At 47.1% G+C, this 23,051-nt stretch overlaps 1 protein-coding gene across 1 annotated transcript; it reads left to right on the top strand.

Annotated features, from left to right (window-relative positions):
- Positions 1–496: 496 nt before the first annotated feature.
- RAB7A (RAB7A, member RAS oncogene family) lies at positions 497–22,748 on the top strand. Its single transcript, XM_083155622.1, has 6 exons — positions 497–657; positions 14,556–14,618; positions 16,043–16,169; positions 19,391–19,609; positions 20,252–20,380; positions 21,080–22,748. The coding sequence occupies exons 2-6, from the start codon at positions 14,566–14,568 to the stop codon at positions 21,173–21,175; spliced, it is 624 nt and encodes a 207-aa protein (XP_083011748.1). The 5' UTR covers positions 497–657; positions 14,556–14,565; the 3' UTR covers positions 21,176–22,748.
- The last annotated feature ends 303 nt before the right edge of the window (positions 22,749–23,051 follow it).

Genomic DNA, 23,051 nt, shown 5'->3' with positions numbered 1-23,051 from the left:
GATTAAAAGGATGAGTTGGTCACCCTATGTGCCATCGATGGAGGAACCATCTGGCTCTCCCCATCGATGGCAAAACTATTCTACATCGGTCTTAAACCATCAATGATTTTTTACAGTTGCTATGGGAGCCGCCACTGGATTCCTATGGATGGTTTATGTACAGACATCCTACACAACTGAGAATGTTTTTTTCTTGCATGGACATGAAAGTAGTGCACAATAACTGCCAATGAATCAGTGTCATGAGGGGAGGCCTAGTACACTTATGCAGCTGGGGCCTGAGACACGTCCTCGGTGGGAAGAGGGAAGACAGCCGTGTTTTATCCTGAGAAGATGTCATTTTAACCAGAGAAAATGGATAACATGACACCTCCCAGCTCCTTTCCTCCACTTCGCCCCAGGTAACATGGCGGAGAGACCATGACAGGGCACGTCACGTGACGCGAGACCGTTACCGCCCCTCCGGCCGACCCGCCAATCAGCGCACAGAAGTGCGCAGTGACGCCAGCAGCCCCGTGACTGCCGCTGACTTCCGCTGGGGAGAGAAGGGCTGGCAGCGGCGGAGGAAGCGGAGAGCAGCAGCAGTAGCAAAGGGCCCGGCGGATAACGACACTGGCCCGGGGACACGAACAGACTCTCGGCATCCACCCATCGCTGGTAAGGGAGGCCATTGGAGAGGAGCGGCCCGGTCACAGCACTCCCCCGGGGTGGGCAGGCCTCGTCCGCAGCCCGGCCCTGGCCGGGGACGCAACCCGGTACATCCTGCGGGTATTCCTCCGCGACCGGTGTCCTGGTTGTGACCGCGGCGTTTCCGGTGTATTACCGTTATCTATCGGTGCTCTGGCAGGAATCCTTCTGTGGTGTCCCCGCCCTGCCCATTGTCCCCTCCCTGTACCATGTTCCCCTCCCTGTACCATGTTCCCCTCCCTGTACCATGTTCCCCTCCTTTCCCGTCATTCCGCCCCATATACCACCTGAGCCCTGTCATTCCGCCCCATATACCACCTGAGCCCTGTCATTCCGCCCCATATACCACCTGAGCCCTGTCATTCCGCCCCATATACCACCTGAGCCCTGTCATTCCGCCCCATATACCACCTGAGCCCTGTCATTCCGCCCCATATACCACCTGAGCCCTGTCATTCCGCCCCATATACCACCTGAGCCCCGTCATTCCGCCCCATATACCACCTGAGCCCCGTCATTCCGCCCCATATACCACCTGAGCCCCGTCATTCCGCCCCATATACCACCTGAGCCCCGTCATTCCGCCCCATATACCACCTGAGCCCCGTCATTCCGCCCCATATACCACCTGAGCCCCGTCATTCCGCCCCATATACCACCTGAGCCCCGTCATTCCGCCCCATATACCACCTCTTGCCCCCGTCATTCCGCCCCATATACCACCTCTTGCCCCCGTCATTCTGCCTCTTATATCACCTCTTGCCCCGGTCATTCTGCCCCATATACCACCTCTTGCCCCGGTCATTCTGCCTCTTATACCACCTCTTGCCCCGGTCATTCTGCCTCTTATACCACCTCTTGCCCCGGTCATTCCGCCTCGTATACCACCTCTTGCCCCCGTCATTCCGCCTCGTATACCACCTCTTGCCCCCGTCATTCCGCCCCGTATACCACCTCTTGCCCCCGTCATTCCGCCCCGTATACCACCTCTTGCCCCCGTCATTCCGCCCCGTATACCACCTCTTGCCCCCGTCATTCCGCCCCGTATACCACCTCTTGCCCCCCGTCATTCCGCCCCGTATATCCTTCCTTAGCCTGGCACCGTTCTGCCCCAAACCACCACCCACCCTTCCTTAGCCTGGTGCCAGCCTGTCACAAATTCCGTATCTTGAAATATGCCACCCCTACCCTGTTTCATCATAATCCCCTCTGCCCCAGATACCCCACTTAAAGCCTATGTTGTCATACTCCCTCCCATCCTACCTTGCCCAGAACACTCCACCTGACATTGCCGTAATGCCAGAACTCCATAACTGTACCCTATCCAATCATTGTAACCCTATGTCCTCACCATCCCCTTCCTTTACCATATACTACTAGTACCTCTATCTAACCCAAATATCTCTCTGCATCCTCCCTGTATGGTGGTCATACTGTTTTCTACTCCAGGTGGCTATTCTATTCTTACTACAGTGGTTCCCAAACTGTGTGCCATGGCACCTTGTAACCATTGCAGGGGTGCTTGGGTTGGTGGTCCAGGGCCAATTTAAAATTATGGTTAACCCTTTAAGGTCCGCACCACAAAAAAAGCAAAGGGGAAAAAAAAATTCTTTGTATTCACTGAGGATAATATTAACAACCAATAACAATCAATAGTTTTTTTAAATGAGACCCCACAGTTTTTGAGATGTAGGCCTCTACCAAACAGTTGAGAAATCCATTTATGTTACTTTTTTTTTGGTGCGGACCTCAAAGGGTTAATCTAATAGGCAAAACCAGTGCTTTTGGCCGGCAGTCATAAATATGTGGACAAACAGAAGCAAAGCTTGTCCCTCCCCACAAAATGAAACCTAAAGATTACGCTTAAAGTTTTTTTTGCCTAGGGGTACTGTGTATAAAATTCTGATACTATAGGGTGCTGTGATTCTAAAAAGTTTGGGTACCATTGTCTTACCAGTTAAATCCCATCAAAATGACGTCTTCTGCAATGTCCTTTCACTTGATGGTTTTTACTTTCACTTTGAGCTGTGACAGGTTTTAGCCCACAATCTCTCCACCCCACCCCCTATCTGTCCTACCTCCAATCTCTGTCCTCACAGCTCCCTCTCTCCATATCCAGCAAGTTTGAAAGACCAGTGTCCCTGCAACAATTGCTTTCACTTTCTGTTATGCCATCTTTAAGCACACAAAGGAGTAATTTGGTCCAGTGAGTGGCCTCTAATGGTCTAGGAATAGATGTATATGATAATGTCCAGATTTCCCCTCAACTCCCCAGCAGAATTGGTGGTTTTTGGACACCCTTCTCTGCACACAATTCGTCGTACAATCTAGCTGCTGCATACAACTAAGGGGTCAATGCTCGTTGTCAAGGGGTCTCAGAGTTCCGGAGGAGTCATATTGGACCTCTAGCATCTGACATGGAGCACGGCGATGCAGCGCTACCTGGAAGTACCGGAAGTGCATAGCTCTGTGCTCCCTGTCAGACGCTAGAGGTCAAATATGATCTCTAGCATATGTCTCCTCCAAGGTGGAGGAGTGCAGCGGACCCGTCAAACAACCGATTGCATATGCTTAAAAGCACATACAATCTGTTCCCAATCACGACTGATCGGACATGCAGTACGTCTGATCAGAGGACCAACCATTTGACCCGTCTGCATGCAATCTGTCTTCCAACCTTTTGAGATTGTACCAAGAGTACAGTCTCATTCAGGTGTATGGGGGCCTTAAATGTTCCTGCTGGTGGTGACATACCAAGTGATCTGGGAGGACAGAGGGAGCCTGAAAGTAGCTAAAAGGACACACTGTGTACCCTCGCAGGCCCGTTTCGTCACTTTGCTCGCCATCTGGTTACTAAAGGAAACCGGTGGTGCCATTAATAGTAAAAATTGGTGCTCCACCAACATTGCTGCTGCCACATGGTATGTTCCTTCAATCACGTGCTTCAAACTACATTCACAAGAGGAACTAGCCTCTACCCCAGGGCTGGGCAACACCGGCCCTCCTGATGTTGATGAACTACACCTCCCAGCATGCCTTGCATCAGTTTCAGCATGGCCACATAGCAAAACTAAAGCAAAGCATACTGGGATGTGTAGTTCATTAACATCTGGAGAGCCGGTGTTGCCCAGCCCTGCTCTACCATCTCATATCCTGTCTATCCAATGCTCCCTACTATCATCTGCCCCTTAATAAACCACTGTAGCTCTATGCAGTGATTAGTAAATCAGGATTGTGGTGCAGGACGCTGTTGCTGCTTTGCCACAACAATGTGAGCTGTAACATTAGAGTGTTAGCTCTTGTGCGGTACAGAGGTAGCCATGTGGGAGACCTACGCTTCCTTGTTACATTTACAGTATCGCTATAAAGGTGTCCTGCGGTATCGCTTTATCAATATTTCTTGCCTTCCCTTTATTGTGGTTATGGTCTAGTCATGTCTTGGTCCTCCCAGCATCCTTTGCTGCAGTGTCCTCTTTGTTTATCCTAATGGTTATATACTCAGTCACTTCCCATGTCTCCATATTCCAAACCGGTTTACATGCTATGAAAACCTACATAAATACAAACTTGCCATTGCTGTGTTAATGGGCTCAATTTCTAATGAACCTCTTGAGTCTGTGGGGAGGGGGTGCATTCAGTTGTGAGAAAAGGATTGCAAATTGGTGATGCCGCAGTGTTTAAATGCGTGCTTGTACCATTTGCCTGGTGGATTTTCTCAGAAGTGCTCGCTACCCCTAAGGGCTCACTGCAGTGATCTCACCTATTTTGCTTGGAAACTCTGTTTGCCCTCAGTTTATCTCTGTGCTAATGTTTCTGTAGTGTACCATGATATTTAGGGTGAATATTGTAGAAGTCAAACATATGTAAGCATTGCAACACTGACGTTGTTTTGCTGTACAATAGCCTGTAATTAGATGTATAGTGTTTATTCTAGCACCCGCTATATTTTGAAAACCCACGCAGTTCCTCTTCCCTGCCTGTGGTGTCACTGTCTGCTGTGGTGTTTCTAGCAAGGTCTGGTTTGCATATCAGTGCTGAGATACAGACCACACTGTGCTAGAAGCACTACAGCAGACAGCGACACCCCAGGCAGGGAAGAGAAACTGCATGGGTTTTCAAATATGGCGGGTGCTAGAATGAACACTAATGTAACTGTAGTATTGACAGGATAGACTGGTGGCACTAATTGATTTCTTATTACAGCACCAACAATTGTTCCACAATGGGTTCCCTTACATGTCTAATTGGGACCATTGTCACTGCTGATCTCTTGTGCCTTGGCCCCCATTTGCTGCGACTTTAGCACTCTCTCTCCCCCGCTGCCCCCACATTTGCGAAGAAGATTTTTGTTCACTTGTCGCCTGAGCACAGACCAGTGTTTGCATTGGTCGCGTAGTTTCCCATGTGTGATCAGTGCAGCTGGTATATGTCTATCACGCTGTACACTGTTCATATTCTCCCCATGCTCTCCAGGTTTTTCTGTGATCACACTCCCCCCGTACACCCTGCCGCTCTGTGCTTCCTTTCTCTGACACCTGCTGTATTCCGCACTGATGTTAGCCTGTTTTGTGAAGTACACAATATGTGCGTAGACCTGATCTTTTTATTTTAAGGGGTAATGTTAAAATAATCTACCTACAGGGAAAGTCCTTCCATTATGTGTCCTCTGCATTACTAATTCATATTGGGATGACAGAGGGCTGTACATCTGCAGAAGCACGGACTGGCATTTTCTTTTGTCTGGAATAGTGGCCCGTTCCTGTTCAGTCCCAGAGGTACCTTGTATGTCAGACCCAGGGCCTGTTCCTGTTCAGTCCCAGAGGTACCTTGTATGTCAGACCCAGGGCCGTGACACAGAATCCCCAATAGCGATTCATTGATCATATACGTATTTTGTTTTGCAAATGTCAAAGAGTCATCTCATTCTTTCAGGATTACCCTGTTTGGCAAAGATGGATGTGTGCACACTCTGGTGTAACCTGTATTGGAACAATCACTTCATGATTGGAATGTGATGGAGACAGAACAGATAGTGTATGACACACATCCTGCAATGCCTGCCGACATTGTGCAATGCTGACACGTGACACGTTGATATTATATTTGGCTTGTTTACCCTTGGTAAATGCTGAGCTGTTATTATAATCCACACGACACTCATCGGGGTCTCCCTGTTTACAATTTATATGGGGGAATTCGGGACAGAGCGGTCTGCTGCTGGGAAGTTTTGCGTCTGTTAGCAATGACCCTGGTGGTTACGTTTCTCCACTTTGCTGTTCCAGAGGCACTATTAAAGGGGCAGACTAGATGGGCCAAGTGGTTCTTATCTGCCGTCACCTTCTATATGCTGCCATTGTGACACATTGAATCGCGCTTCCTAAGGCATTCAGCCGCATTCTGATCCCTTGGGCATTTTGGGCTGGTGAGGTGAAATATGTTTGGATCAGGCTGAAATAACAGGGGGATGACACAACCACACCTATCTTACACTGGCTGCTTCAGTAAGAGTATGCTTTATACACCATGTGAGGGTTGGCCTGCTAGAGGTGTGCTCAGTGGTGCAACTTAGTGGTGTAGTGCGCAGAGGTGCGACCAGTCCGTAAGCAGTGCGCACAGACAGTGGACATGCTGGGCTGTAGAAGCAAGGCTAGGGGTGAGAACCTGGTATATTTGTACAACCAGCACTGTCTCGCACCAGCCAGTGCACAGCATAGGATTCACACTAGCACCCTGCACGTAATAAATGATGGGGGTATATTTTAAGTTTGAAGGGCCACATTTTATACATGATCTATTGCTGCTGTGGAGATACGTTACGTATATCACAGATTAGGTGCAGGGTGCTAGAGTGCGCACTGAGGACACGTGTAGCCTGAGCGACCACAGGCGGATGGCCTTGCAGGCATAGACTCGGAGAGGGGCAGCATCTAACGCCTGGGCTGGTGAAGTCTCAGATGGGAGACATGTGAGAGCGGTCATGCAGAGATCAAAGCTTTGTAAACTGTGTTCTTAGACGACATTCAGTGCATTTCTGTCTTCCGGTATTTCCCTCTTGCTAATATCAGATGCCGTATTCTTTTATTACATATGATGTGACTGAGACACTGGTAACCGTCATGCACTTTGCTGGTCATTGGGGGCAGAGCTGTGTGGTTTGGCTGCACCTGGGTGGTTTTCCAGTACTGAAACCTGTGATGTACTATATATCAGTGGGCGGTTCTCTGATTGCCTTTTCAAGTATTAAATAATCAATAATTATACACCACTTGGATAAGATACCAAACAGCCATGATCATTGTGAACGTCAGGCTCTAATTGAAATGACAAGTGATTCATTCCTCACGCTCCAATGTAAGTGTAATATAAGGTGTGACACGTGTTGGACTAGTGCACACAGCCCTTGGGATTTCATTAGCCAGTATGCCGAGGGCTGCTGTGATGGGTTCCGGGCTGCTTATGGTCCATAGCATTTTGGGCAGTAGTCCTCTGTCTGGTCTGAGAGGACGAATGGCCTAGGCACTCCAACTGTTGAACTACACATCCCAGCATGCCCGGCAACAGGCTAAATAGCAACACTCTTGCAGGGCATGCTGGGATGTGTAGTTCATCAACAGCTGCAGTGCCAAGGATCACCATCACTGGCCTAGGCAATGCGATTGCCTCCGCTTTGTTTCGTAGCGGAGCGACGATCTCATCAGACAAAGGCGTCTTGGTTAATAAATCACACACAGCCCCGTTATGTAACCCTATAGACACCGTGGTTACTTTCCTCCGCCTGCCCTAATCTGTACTGTGGGGTTTCCCTGGATGTGTGCTAAGGTTTGTACGTTCTATATTACAGGCCCTTTGTTCACACGTGCCGTCCCCTCCCTTGTGACTCAAGCAGCTGATGAGCCACATGATTCTTCATATAATAAGGTCTTGGGGTTTGGGCAGTTAACCCCTCTGGATGCAGTCGGAGAAGAGCCGCCAGCGCTCTGTATTATTGGTTGTGATCCTTTCATGTAAATGTTGCAGCGCAGAAATGATTTCTGATCCGTAAGGGAATACGGCGGTTGCGTGCTCTTACAATTCTGTGTTTTGCACAATAGGAGGTGAATGTAAAACATTTCACTTCTTACAGGATATAGTCGCTAGGTCGACAGTATGATGGTTAACCACTAAAGGTCGACAAGCATTCAGTCGACAGTGGTGAAAACCCTACTATCCACTAGGCCGTGAAGGGATAATATTAGTGCAGATGAGGCGTCTGTCAACATACGGGACTAAACACGAAACTCATGTCGACCTTCCTATTGTTGAGCTATTGCCTGTGTCAACCTTCCAACCCTGTTGACCTATTTCATGTGTTGACATACCTGTTGACCTTAATTTGTCGACCTAATGTATCGGTTTGCTATCACGCGGCCGCGCACATACACTTGGGTTCCTTTTGATCAGAAGCCAATTAACCTGCGTGTATGATTTGGAGTGTAGAACGAATTCGGGGCACCTGGAGGTGAGGAGAACAAACAAACTCCACACAACGCCCTTATCGGAATGACATTTATGACACAATGCTGTGAGGCTGTGAGCACTACATCATTGTACTGCCCCATAGACTGCCCTCAATCTCCTTTGTCTCACGTGACCGGACACTCTGGTTACAGATTTGATAGAATATCTTATTGTAGTGTTTCTGGGTTAATGTCCATGTGTATTAGGTTCAGATATGGACACAAACCAAATGGCTCACCTACATCTGTTTGTGGATCTGCGCTCAGGTGAGTATCCCTTGGACGCATCAGCAGATTGCACAGATGCAGTGGGCGTGGATTTACACAAGACTCCTCCTACTGCATTAGCTGCGTCCAGTGAGCAATTCATGGTCTAAAAGAGTTTCGGTCTTTTTGGGCTACCGGGTAATGATCACGCTTGTCTCCACCACAAATACTGCTGTTAGCTGCATAAGGCGATTAAGCCCATGCAAAGTACTGGTTAGGGTGTCCGAGCAGTAGTTGGGGGATAAATTGGTGTCTTGGGGTGAGATGTACTAAGCTGAGAAGTGTGGAATATGGAGGCCAATCCTGTGACTGGGATCAGGCAATCTTGGGCCTAAATTCTGGGTATTTCAATCCCGGGTTTGGAGCCTCCGATTGCGGAATTTCAGGATCAATCTGCGCATGCGACTTCTTTACGCCAGGTGGCGCTCTGCTCACACACTGCCCAGCACCCAGGTTGTGTGGCGCAATGTTAGCAGTCACGTTACGCACCTGCCCGTTACTTCAGTGGCACATTCTGGCTCTTCTGCCATGCCTGCCCTGTTAACGACTGCACAGCCATTACCAGTTTGGCTCCTGATTATATAACTGGTCCTGGGTGGTTTCACTTTTATACCTGTCTTCATGTGACCTGTTGTAGGCTTCACATAACTGCAGTAGGGTGTATTACCCATGGCAGGAATGGGTGGAAACATGTGCAGTAAAAACTTTCATTTCTTACATTCAACAGATCAGTTACGTTTCATCTTACAATTTATTAACCAATGACAGCACTGTCACATGATGGGAGTCGGACACTCTGGCGGTTATATAAATATACATCACATCCATCACATCCATCGGCGCCTGTCCTATGGCTCCCATGGATATTGACTCATCCTGCAAAATGTATCCGACCAGTCCGTCTTCAGTGAAATCTCTGCTGATCAGAGACTGCTGTGGCCTCAGCCATTACACAACCCACGTACTATGCTTCTGGGTATATACATAGAGGTTAGCAACGCGAGGGAGAATAATAAACGTGTACATGAACTGAAACCAGTGCGGAGTATAACGGGGGAAGTGGCTCTGAATATGAAGAACCAGCTTCCAGTGACAATGCAGAGGAGTGTTGCAATAAGGTTTTAATAAAAAGAAAAGCGATGTTTTCCTGATTTCTAACATCAATCATTTAAGACTTTGCTATTTTATCTTTTTTTTTTTTTTTTTTTTTTACAGCTTATTCTGAATATATGTTGATAGGCAAAAACGTTTGAGTGCCAACATCTCTGATGTGCAATATCCGCTAAAAATACCAGCGTCGCTCACATTTCTTATATAGAATCAAATAAAAAATAAAAAAAATTATAATTCCTCTATAAGGTAACCATTACAGGCCATTATGAAACCACTATTCATGTGCATTATGAAAAAAAAAAAGTTTGCTTGGCAATTTTCAATCCTATTTTGACAAATCCCCTTGGCACTCAAAGGGTTAATACATACATACATACATACATACATACCCCAAAAAAATGTTAAGGAAATTTAAAATATTACCATCCACTTAATGTTCTGCATTAGTCCTACTTATTATATTTGACCATCTAAAAAAGGAAGCAGAATGTAAGATGCAAAAATCACTTTTCAGAGATCCGTGCACAAAAAGATAAAGCATTAGCACTGGGCACGACACTGGCATTTTGGGTGCTATTCAGTTGTTGGTGTGCCTCCAGCCAGCAGATGGCGCCCAAGGGAGCTATTCAGTTGTTCTATCGGAGCGCTATCTGCTTCTGGCTCTGCTGTCAACCGTTTGACTGTCGGCCTAATAACCCATGTCAACCGAATGACCCATACCCGTTTTGAGGACCTTGTATGGAACCCTCAGGTCTTCTAATTCTTCGGTTTCTAATTGGACTATCCTTTGTTAGTGTCCGCACCTGATTTGGCCGTTGTGGCTCCGTCCTTGGCCAGGAAGATTGTAACAATGCACAATTATACCTTTCTTTCGCAGACTGTAAAATGCGTGGGATTATGGGGGTGGGCGTGGCTAATACAGTTATGACTCGCTCAGTTCTGAATGGAGTTGAACCTCAGACTGTGCTATTCTATCCTTCCACCTCCCGTCCTATATAAAGTCTATCTCATGGGTCTTCAACCTGTGGCCCTCCAGATGTTGTGAAACTACATGTTCCAACATGCATTGCCACATTTTTTCCTATAAGAGCATGCCAAAAACCCTCAGGGCATGCTGGGATATGTAGTTCCACAACATCTGGCGGGCCGTAACAGTGCGAAGACTTGTGGATGAATGTCTCATTCAGGGCTGGAACAAAAGCTATGGGTTATATACTTGCCACAATATGTTTGATGTAATATGCGACCTCTATCGGTCTACCCTGGTCCTCTGTGATGACCGATCCCTGAAGCTCATTGTAAGAGCTCAGATATAAACAGTTTCCCAATGTTCTACCCTTCTCCTATTTCTTCTGAGAAGTGTTGAGGAACAAGGAGCTTGGATGGATTTCATTAAATGGATCTGGTAGTGACTGTTGCGTAATGTGCCTCTAGTGTACTCATTACATTGTAAACCCGTGTTTATCCAGTGCATACTGCTATTTGTAGAGACCTATTTTAAGGTTCAGCTTGAACCTTTTTGTATCTCTGGATATTTAGGGCAGCACGGACGGTGTAGTGGTTAGCATTACTGCTTGCGTGGGTTTCCTCCGGGTACTCCAGTTTCCTCCCACAATCCAAAAATAGACTGGTAGGTCAATTGGCTTCCAACAAATTAACCCTAGAATGTCTGTGTACACGTAGTAGGGAATATTGGCTCCACTGGGGCATGGACTGATGTGAGTGTTCTAATATTCTCTGTAAAACATACTTACCTGGTCCCCTGTCGGCCTTTAGGCTCTTCTTCAGCGGTCCCAGGGGTTCATTGCGCTGGTGGCTTCTCTGGTGCACCCGCGCAATGCACCCCTGGGACCGGAGATACCGCAGAAGAGGATCCTGAAACCCGCCGTGGATGCCGGGGGACATGGTTAATTTAAAAAAAAGTTTCAGGGGAGAAAAGAAATCAAAAACTATTTATTCTGAAAAACCACGGTGTTTGGAATATTTCGGTTTTTGGATGTTCGGATACAGGATACTCAGCCTGTAATGTTTTTGTTCTCCCTTTAGGGGTTTCTTGCTGAGCCTTGCAAAGCTGCTGATGTTTCTACAGGAAAGTCTTTCTCTACTGGTTTTAATATTTGGCTATTTGTAGAATATTAACAACTCTATACTCATATTTCAATCCATTTTTTTATTTGAATAAGTTACTAGGGTGGAACTCAATTGTTCTTTGTTCTCTGGGCTGCTGTTGTCTTACGTACTTGTCCTGTGTTATTCAAATGTTCTGCCAGTGGGTGCAAATTTAACGGGTGCAGTCTCCCTTGAGACTGGCACTGCGGAATATGTGTGCGCTATATAAGAAACTGGTACAGGTTGAGTATACCTTTATCCGAAATGAAATTTCGGCTGAAATGTGCTGAAACAGAACTTATTTAATGGGCACATAAAACAATTGAATTGCGACAATGGGTGCTTGTTTTTGTTTTAAATGCATAATAAATAATGTGTTTTTATGAAGTGTGGCGTAAATACTCATGCAGAATGCACAGATTACCTATATATGGGGACGTGCAGTTGTGGCGCAGCCTAGACACACAGACATTATTCCTCTTCCGTTATGCAGCCCATATTGCCCAGAAAATGAATCTTATTTGCAAACTTGGATCCTCTGACTACTGGTGAGCCAGCAGGACACATGTGTTACCACTGAGGGGCAGACACAGTAATGGCCGTCCTCCTGTGGGCTGAACTAACGCTTATGGAAACTCCGCTTATGCTCTCACTAGGAGACGTGACCACAGGCCTCCCATACTAGTCAGTAGTGACTTACTACGCACCAATCCTCTCACACAACAGGCCCCAGCTCTGCACAGTGTTGGACAGTGAATATTCAGCCACAAAACTGCTGCTTCCACTGTTGCCAGAGCACAGGGGCTCTTCATACGCTGGAAGTATCCTGACGTTCTAGCCATCTGGAAAGGAGTGATGGTCCCATCCCCAGCAGATGTAATATCTGGCAAGAGCAGAATACGGATTGACGTCATTCTCCTCCAATTGCCTCGGTTTCTCTCCTGACAGATCTTGTGCCAGTTATTTGTAGGAAGCCCTCCTAGCGTACAGGACATTCCTGCGGTGCAGGTGTAACGGCTGAAGGAGCTTTTTAAGTTCAAGTACTTCTAACTGGAGAGCTAGAACTCTCTGCTGCCCAGATGCCGGAACTGGTCCTCGGGAATCTAAAGTCAGCCATACATCCAGAATAATTTCTGGTCTGAATACACAATTTCGACAGGTCGTGCGATGCCTTGTGTGTGTGTTTTTTGTGCACATCGGGTGGTGTTTAGGTACGGTTTCAATCAATGTGCGGGTCGTGAGGTGGATCCTATGATCTTATGGGCGGCACGTTAGACCTGAAAATGCTACTAAAGTCCCTCATTCATTAGTCCGAATTGCCCTAAGGACATGTTGGACCTGATTGTCCCGGCAGCTCCCCGGGAGGGATCACATGCAACTCCCGGGGAGCTGCAGGCAACGGACGGCAGCAAGGGGATGCCTGCGATCAGAGAGCCGGGGGTGGCGCAGGGAGCTGGGCAGGCGAAGACACTGCCGAGAAGCGGCAGGAACAGGGCACTTAAGCCCATACAAATGAATGGCCAGCCACTGATTGGCTATTAGAGGTCTCAGCCAATCCTACTCATTTGTATGGGCTTTTTTTTTTTTTTTTAAGTGCTCTGCTCCCGCGAATGCTGATTGGTAGTCATGAGTCTCAAGGAAAACAACTAAAACCAGAACCAATGAAGCCAGTTCAATTAGCCGGTAGTCGCTGCTGTTCTCCTTAAGTGGCCGCATGAAAACATGAAACTTTTATTTTTTTGGACATGGCTAAGGTCGACAGGGATGGAAGGTTGACAAGGGGAGGGTTGGCATGAGTTTTTCACGTTTTGACTAATACCAAACGATAATGCAGGACATCCCCTTCCCCCGTGCCCACCTACCTTCTTTCCTCCTGGCAGTGTAAGATGTATTGAATGTATTGTCTCCCTGTCACTGATCATCTCACTTGCTCAGAAACCTGAGTGTTCTGTGTGTGCGCGGTTCTCTCTCATTGGGAACAATGGGATCTGTCACTGATCGCCTGTCATCAGCTGCAGTGAAGGAGGGAACTTAAATGGTTAATGTGGCCAGCCAATCACTGTCTCACGGTAGGTGACACACCTGCTTGGGGGGGGGGGGGGGGGGCAGCAGTCTGAGTTAACCGTCCAGATTAAAGCATGGATATCCTGAAAACCTGGATGGTAAAGGTGGACTTTAGGAAAGTCTTTCCGTGGACGACATCTGCCATATGTGCATCTGTATTAGTGACTGACTTTGCCCTTGAAGTTTCCCCCAATTTATTCCGGTTATTGGTAATTGCTGTGGTGATGGCTGCCCCCCCCCTTCTTTAAGCCGCGCGCTATGGATTTTAGGGTCAACACCACAAGGTGGACATGTGAAAGGTCTACACTGAAATGGTCAGCGTGGGTTTTTCAGTTTTTGGTGTTAATATTGAGCAGGTGGTCCCAATAGGGAGGCCAATCCCGGGCCATTTAAAAAAAAAATAAAAAAAAGTTGTTCTTGGGATTGGCCTCCTGACCCGATGTGCTGCAACTGGTTAGAAGCCGTCATTTAGGGAGTGGGGGTGAGAGTTCTAATGCTCATGCACATGGTGATCCCGGGATTGGGCGCTCCAACCATGGATTCAAATCACAGCCAAAAATGCCCTACATCCGACCCAGGGATGATCACTCGCCTTGTGAGGGCATGCAGAACACCAGGGTTCCCTGTCCACTTGGACTAAGATTATGAACGATGAAAACTCAAAACGTCTTTTAAATGTGTTGATCTTTTTGTCTGTCGACGTGTGCATGTAAGAGTAGTCTCCATTAATGTTCTATGCATGATGTCTGTATCTGGCGAAGCGTTCCACCGGTGACCCTCTATCGGTAATCAAAGGTTTGTTCTTCTTCCCATTTTCAGATCTAGAAAGATGACGTCCAGAAAGAAAGTGCTTCTGAAGGTCATCATCCTGGGGGATTCTGGGTAAGTGGTGGCGCAGCCCTTCCATTGATTTATTCATGTTGTGGGGTTTAACTGTGGGAACCTCTTCAGATCCGGGAGAATGACTTCCCTGGGCACCAGATGACATTGCATTCATCTTGAGCAGGGCTGGGCAACACCGGCCCTCCAGATGTTAATGAACTACACATCCCAGGATGCTTTGCATTAGTTTTGCTATGTGGCCATGCTGAAACTGATGCAAAGCATGCTGGGATGTGTAGTCCATTAACATCTGGAGGGCCGGTGTTGCCCAGCCCTGATCTTAAGGGAAAGGGGAACGCAGTCGTTGCTGTGCCGTCCAGGAAGACTGGTTTAGGGGTGTGTTTATAGATGCCGCATCTTATGTATTTGATATTCTCCCCCTCCCGTCCTGTGCTCTGCCTGTGAGGGGTCCTGGGGGTATGTATGTGATATTCTCCCCCTCCCGTCCTGTGCTCTGCCTGTGAGGGGTCCTGGGGGTATGTATGTGATATTCTCCCCCTCCCGTCCTCTGCCTGTGAGGGGTCCTGGGGGTATGTATGTGATATTCTCCCCGGGTCCTGGGGTAAGGAAAGCTAGGGTAAAGTGCTGGCTAGCTGCTGGGCCATGGCAGCGTATATCGCTCACTGCTGTTGCGCACAGCATGCCTCTCCAACATATTATTGCGTTATGTCCACCTTCCTTCCTGAGAACCTAGATTACCATGATGAATGTTATAGGGTTCCGACTGGGATGTCTCTATAAGAGGATGTGATTGACACGTGACAGATTGTATCAGTAAGAACGTCTTCCACTCTGACTGTGGCCTGACTAGAATACAGCCGGGGACAATGTGTCTTATTCCGATCTCTGATGCCGATTTAGGACAATCAATGGGTTAAACTAATGTGTTTTCTGTCTAGTTACTGTCGATGGTTTACAGTTTGAGCAAAGTCATATTTAGGGCCCCGTAATTCTGTTTGTCCTAATTGTGTGTATCCTGTTATCGAGCACTGTCCATATATGGTGGCTTCAGTAAGCAGCGATAACGTAATAAGAGCAGGGTGTGGGGACTCTGCCATTGTCGTGACTTCAACGTGGGTTTAGAAGACCTCTGGGCATCTGTATCAAAGCTTGGAGAGAGATTAACAACCCAAATCGGCTCCTAACTTTCCTTTTTCAACTGACTATCATGGCAGTATGTTGCGGATTGCTTGGTATTTTTTCCTCTGTCCGAGTGGATACATTTCCCCCATTCTCACTGGGCCTTGTTTCATGCTAGCGGGAGGCTGCTGTGCTCTGTACCCCGTGATTAGTGGGGTACACCCGGCTTCTGCTTTTTCCCTACACAGCCTTTGCATTGAGAACACATGGGTTTCTAGCTGCATGCCAGTAATTATATGCGAGCGTCCGTCACTCACCAGCCTGCGTCTTCTTCCTTCTTTTAGAGTCGGGAAAACGTCTCTCATGAACCAGTATGTCAATAAGAAGTTTACTAACCAATACAAGGCCACGATTGGTGCAGACTTTCTGACCAAGGAGGTGATGGTGGATGACCGGTTGGTCACAATGCAGGTACTGAGCGTTCCATTTCATTTACTGCTTTAGTATAACAGTGGTAGCACTCGTTCAGTAATGTTTGCATTCCAGTGACTTGATTATTAGAGCTGCTGCTTCGAAGCATTAGCTATTACGTACTTCACCACTGCCGGAAACCCCGGGAACAGACATAATCACCAGTAGTTGCATTGGACCCAGCAGTCATGTGGCGGCAGCGGTGTACAGTAATGTGCGTGCTCGTGTCTGAACCATATTATGTAACAGTTACTGATACTAATGTTGGAATTGGTAGAAGACCATTTATGGGTCCGGTATTTACCCTCGCTAATGCCCTGATCTTGGGTGTAAAAGAAATGTGTGGCCTGTTTGTTCCATATGAATTTAGGTAGTCATTGGTGAAGGTGAAAGCAAGGACGCAGAAGTACAGCCTGCTTATGTGTACCGCGGTTCTGTAAGGGAGGGGGGCCATTGCTAGCGGCCTGTGATTACCAATCCAGGGTGAGCTCAGTGCACAGAGGACCCCGGACGGTCCCTGCTGCTGTCTCGCCTCCCCGTGGTCCACAGTAAAGTGGCCTTCGTCTGCTGCGCCATAGGGAAGGGGGGCATTAGTGGCCATTTCTCAATCCTGGTATTGAACAGAATAAAGCATTTCCCTAGACCAGGGGTCTCAAACTCTGTCCTCAGACCCCACACAGTTTACGGTTTCCAGGTCACCCAACAGGTGCACTAATTAGTCACTGACCCATTATAAAAGAGCCACAGGTGGAGCTAATTATTTCACTTGTGATTCTGTGAAGAAACCTGCAAAATATGCCCTGTGTGCGGTCCTGTGGACCGCGTTTGAGAACCTGTGCCTTAGATGGTGGCCATCCACTTATTTTCCGTGGATACCCGTAAGTATAACAATGCTTTGTGACATCTATTTAGGTTACATTTACAATATGGTACTTTTCTTACATTGTCACCTTAAACCTTGACTTGTTGTCATCATGGGTAAAATCCTCAGAATATGCAGTCGCTCCCATCCTGTTCTTCTTATAATATTCTAGAAAACGGCGTACAAGCATTTGTTACCCATTAGTCACTGATGTGTTGGTGATGTCATGGGTGTGGTATATGGTGCCGACAGTCGGGATCCCGACTCAAGACAGCATGGTGAGCGCAACAAAGCCCCTTGTGGGCTCGCCACACTGCGGGCACGGTGGCTCACTACGCTCGCCACCTATTCTATTCTCCCTCTATGGGGGCCATGGACCCCCACGAGGGAGAGTGGCCGTCGGGACCTCGAGTGTCGGGGTTCCAACTGTCTGGAAACTGTCCGGCACCCGATGGCATCGTTTCTGCCTGACGACTCTGTCACACACCTAGGATGTGGCTAGTGGGTGTCACATTGAGGCAGATGTACCAAGCAGTAGATAGTTTAATATTTGCCCATAGCAGCCAATGAGCTTCTCCCGATCATGTATAATCTTCTATAAAATGTGTAGTAGAAGCTTCTCCTTCTCTGTGGGTTTGTATTGAAATACCGGCCGTCAGAATCCCATTGATGAATCCTGGCACGTATTTCAACCCTAAAGCTGGGTACACACCTAAAGATGTGTCTGTCTGATGGGAACAAAATCTCTGGTAATGAATAAAAGCAAACCGTACTATATTCACTTATTTGCTGGAAAATGGACAAATGTAGATTCCATTAGTGTCTTATATAGCGCAGCAGGTACCGTTACAGCGTCTTATATAGCGCAGCAGATTCCGTTACAGCGTCTTATATAGCGCAGCAGATTCCGTTACAGCGTCTTATATAGCGCAGCAGATTCCGTTACAGCGTCTTATATAGCGCAGCAGATTCCGTTACAGTGTCTTATATAGCGCAGCAGATTCCGTTAGTGTGTTATATAGCGCAGCAGATTCCGTTAGTGTCTTATGTAGTGCAGCAGATTCTGTTACAGCGTCTCCTATAGTGCAGCAGATTCTGTTACAGCGTCTTATATAGCGAAGCAGATTCCGTTACAGTGTCTTATATAGCGCAGCAGATTCCGTTACAGTGTCTTATATAGCGAAGCAGATTCCGTTAGTGTCTTATATAGTGCAGCAGATTCCGTTACAGTGTCTTATATAGCGCAGCAGATTCCGTTACACTGTAACGGAATCTGCTACGCTATATAAGACACTGTAACGGAATCTGCTGCGCTATATAAGACACTGTAACAGAATCTGCTTCGCTATATAATACACTGTAATGGAATCTGCTGCGCTATATAAGACACTGTATTATATAGCGAAGCAGATTCCGTTAGTGTCTTATATAGCGCAGCAGATTCCGTTAATGTCTTATATAGCGCAGCAGATTCCATTACAGCGTCTTATATAGCGCAGCAGATTCAGTGTATTATATAGCGCAGCAGATTCCGTTACAGCGTCTTATATAGCGCAGCAGATTCCGTTACAGCGTCTTATATAGCGCAGCAGATTCAGTTAGTGTCTTATATAGCGCAGCAGGTTCCTTTACAGTGTCTTATATAGCGCAGCAGATTTCGTTATAGCGTCTTATATAGCGCAGCAGATGCGTGTATGGGCTCCTTATGGGTTGTGTGCGGTATATAAATGATAGGCTTGCCTGAAGAGGTAAATTATCAGGGAACACTGGAAAGTGTGGAGACAGAGTTTTGTTCCCACCAGACAGATAAATCTGTGGGTACCCAACGATCTGTCAGGGCCAGTGACACGCGGTGCCGCACATCACTATCTCTATGGCCCCTACACACAGAGCAATGTAGGGCATTTTCTAAGCAATCAGATCGCACCTTGTGTAGGCCCCTAACCCTATGGCGTCCGCCGGGATCCAGACTACATGCCGTATCTGCAGTAACTGTGCAGAACACTGACCTGTTTTGGTTGTGTCCTGATCCCCAGTGCCAGCAGCTCCCTATGTTGGCAGGTCGGTCACTTGTAAGGACCCGGAAACAATTGCGTTGCTGATTTCTGTCCTGTTTCCTGGTATCACTGTGTGACCAGCTGTACGGTAAATATTATTCCATCCAACCACATGCAAACAATCCCAGTGAGAACAGCCGTGTCCCAGTTACATTGCCTATAACAAAACTATGCCAGAGACATCGCCTTAATGTGTATATTTCAATGGACGTTTTGGTTGCCCGGTGCAGACCTGGAACCTGATCGTTCTCTTATTTATGTGTTGCCTCATCCATGTAATATCTTCTCCCCTCCATCTATAGATATGGGACACAGCTGGGCAGGAGCGGTTCCAGTCGCTTGGAGTGGCGTTCTACCGAGGGGCCGACTGCTGCGTCCTCGTCTTTGATGTGACTGCTCCGAACACTTTCAAAACCTTGGACAGTTGGAGAGATGAGTTCCTCATCCAGGCCAGTCCACGGGACCCAGAGAACTTCCCGTTTGTTGTTCTGGGAAATAAGATAGACCTTGAAAACAGACAAGTGAGCGCCTCTTATTTAACGTTTTATTTTACTTTAAACCGTGTTTCTGTTTAATCACTATGGTGCGCTCTAGCATTAATCGCTATTGTGCGCTGTAGCATGAATCACTATTGTGCGCTCTAGCATGAATCGCTATGGTGCGCTCTAGCATGAATCGCTATGGTGCGCTCTAGCATGAATCGCTATGGTGCGCTCTAGCATGAATCGCTATGGTGCGCTCTAGCATGAATCGCTATGGTGCGCTCTAGCATGAATCGCTATGGTGCGCTCTAGCATGAATCGCTATGGTGCGCTCTAGCATGAATCGCTATGGTGCGCTCTAGCATGAATCGCTATGGTGCGCTCTAGCATGAATCGCTATGGTGCGCTCTAGCATGAATCGCTATGGTGCGCTCTAGCATGAATCACCTATGGTGCGCTGTAGCATTAATCACTGTTGTGCGCTGTAGCATTAATCACTGTTGTGCGCTCTAGCATTCAGTCCTAATACATAGATTGCTTAAGATTTGCACTCGAATGATTCATCAGATTTTATTGCACAAGAACGTTGCCGCTTCCCTTGTTTGTGCCCAATTTATACTTGTAAGCAGTGTGCGGTTTAGCTGGTACTTACCATTGCCTCCCCTTCTGTTCTCCCCTCAGGTCACCACAAAGCGAGCACAGGTGTGGTGTCACAGCAAAAATAACATCCCCTACTTTGAAACGAGCGCTAAGGAGGCCATAAACGTGGAGCAGGCTTTTCAGACCATTGCACGGAATGCACTTAAACAGGTAATTGTTACATGGCGCCCTCTGCTGTCTTCACCTCATTCCTTGCTGCTCTCCAATATGTTCTTTTGTTGTTTTCACTTACTCCAAGGTGTCCCAGTGCAAACCTGGTGGCATATGGAGAAGTCTCCTCTGCAAGAAAGTGGCAGTCTGCATTTCTCTAAAGGCCCCCATACACTGCGGTGTCTTCTCCCCTCAGAAGTCTCCGGCGATTCCCCCTCCCCCAGCAGGATTGTGTGTGATATATCACATGTGATTCCATCCAAGCCTGTCCGGCTGCAGATGCAGTCCAGGAGATTGCTTGCGCCACTCGCAGGCTCAGGTGCCACGCGCACTGCACTTAGCACTGCATCGGAACCCACAGTTCGTTTATACTTGACATCGATGGAGGAGAATCATCTGGTTCTCCCCTATCGATGGCAAAACTATTCTATATTGGCCTTAAACCATTGATTATTTCGAATGGTCGGTGGCCATCACTAGCTTGCGATGAATGATGCCCAGTGGAAAAATCATTCGATGGTGAGCTTCTAACTAAGGATTTTGATAATTTTCGCTTCGATACACATCTATTCGCAAGGCGGGATTTCCTCTGCAGTGGGGCGACACTGTCACTCAGCAGCAATCTGGTCTGAATTACCCCAAAGTGATGGACATTGAAGTATGTTTGTGTTTATGCCTGGTTCTTTCTCTCCTTCTCAGGAAACAGAGGTGGAGCTGTACAATGAATTCCCAGAGCCCATTAAACTGGACAAGAATGACCGAGCAAAGTCGTCTGCGGAGAGCTGCAGCTGCTGAGAGCGAGGGAGAGGCGAACCAGGAGCCCTTCACTAACAGATATCACACTTAGGCCTTCAAACACGAGACCCTCTCCTTCCCTGCCCAGAGTGTAATCTCCTGCACCCTCTTCAGCTCCCAGGCACGGAACCACCACCTGTACTATAAAGCAGAACACCAGTCGTTCTCATCACCCCAGTTCCCCCTGGACTATGCGCCCGTGTTGGGTTAACCCTGCTCTTACCAAGCAGTCCGCAATAAGTAGCGTTGCCGTCTGCTTTGGGTTCTAAGCGGTTAACATTTAATACATACAATTTAAACAATCTTTAATTTTTGTGTCTTGTGGAGAGACGTCTTTCTTTTTACAGTTGTGTATAATGACCATATTACATGAAGAGAAATAAACCTTTTAATCGTTTCGGCGTCCCGTTGAAGGCCCTCACCACAAAGGCTGCCTTTCCCGTAGCCCTTTGCCCGCTCCAATTCCAGTCTCCACTAGGTTTTTGAGTTTTTGTATGTACCTCTGTTAATGCTTATTTCTTTTAACTAATCAGAACTTTTTACAGACTCCATTAATTATGTATTGCTGCTTTAGAAAAACAAAGTCCGAATCTTATAGTACATGTTAATATATGCAACCAATTAAAATGTATAAATTTAGTGGAATTTTTTTTTTCTTTTTGATTTATGTATTAAAGCACAGGTTATTTAGACTGTAAAATAAGACATGTATTACGTGCTTGGCCTGCAAACGATAAGACTATTAATAAACGCAGCTTTCAGCGCTGCAGGAGCAACGTATTGGCGAATAATAAACTCGCACCAGTCTCCTATTCAGTGGAAGCAGTCCTGATATGTAGCCGGTTAGTTCACAAGGCGCTAGTAGCGGCTCGGCGATGTCGCTAGTTCCCGGTCAACTGATCTTTTGGCTTTGTTGCCATTCACAAAATGGCCGCCTCCACTGTAGGAAACGCGTATGGTTTAACGAGACTCGTTCATTTCATTATACAAGCTGTCTTGTTTAGCTCCATGACAGCAGTTAGAGCTGTATAACAATTATGCGCATAATGGACTTTAATGTATGGTTAAGTACAGGTATTAAGTCATCTTATTCTTTCCTCTTTATATACCGCTGTCATGTCTACAGGGGATACTTGCTAAGCTCTTATTTCGGGGGGTGGGTTTCCCCGGTTATGCGATAGAATTTGAGTGCTCTTTTCAATCTGGGGTTGTGGTGTTTCTTTCCCTCCTTCCCTGGCAGGTAGTGTAGAAAATCCCCCCCCCCCCCTCCTCCTCCTCCTCCTCCTCCTCCTCCTCCTCCTCCCCCCTCCCCCAGTAGACCCTGTGCTGCGGATCAGACTCCCATTGGTATGAAAACCCCTTGGCAGTTTCGCTACTCCCTATGTCTGTTCTTGCATTTGTAGCTTGCTTCCATATAGTACTTCTACTTTGGTTTTTTTTTTCATTAATTTTTATTTTGTTTCCTTTTTGTATTTTTGTTTGTTTTTCTTCCAGGCAGCCTACATGCTACTGTGTAGGCTGGGTTCTTCTGTAAAGATGAAAATGATGCCAATAAACTTAACAAGAAAAGATATTTGTGTGTTTTTCTCCAATAATTATTGATAACTGCGTTGGTCCGGTTTATCTAACTTCTGTAATAAGTGAACGCCACCCTGGCAAACATTTGTTTTGGGACTAGTTCTATGAGTTAGCCATTATGTGCCTTCCACAAGGATACTTGAGGCAGATGACTCCATGCATTTCACCATCTCCCATGATGTCTCAGAACCCACACTAGACTTTGGCCATTTTTTTTTCAACAAAGTACATGCAAGCTGTAATCCGTTCTCATGTTGCTTGAAACTGTGACTGCGTCCCTTTTACAGACTGACTGCTC

The sequence above is a fragment of the Crinia signifera genome, chromosome 8 (genome assembly GCF_055691185.1).
Source record: "Crinia signifera chromosome 8, ASM5569118v1, whole genome shotgun sequence".
In the NCBI taxonomy this organism is placed as follows: Eukaryota; Metazoa; Chordata; class Amphibia; order Anura; family Myobatrachidae; genus Crinia; species Crinia signifera.
This window is presented reverse-complemented; position numbering and strand designations above follow the sequence as displayed.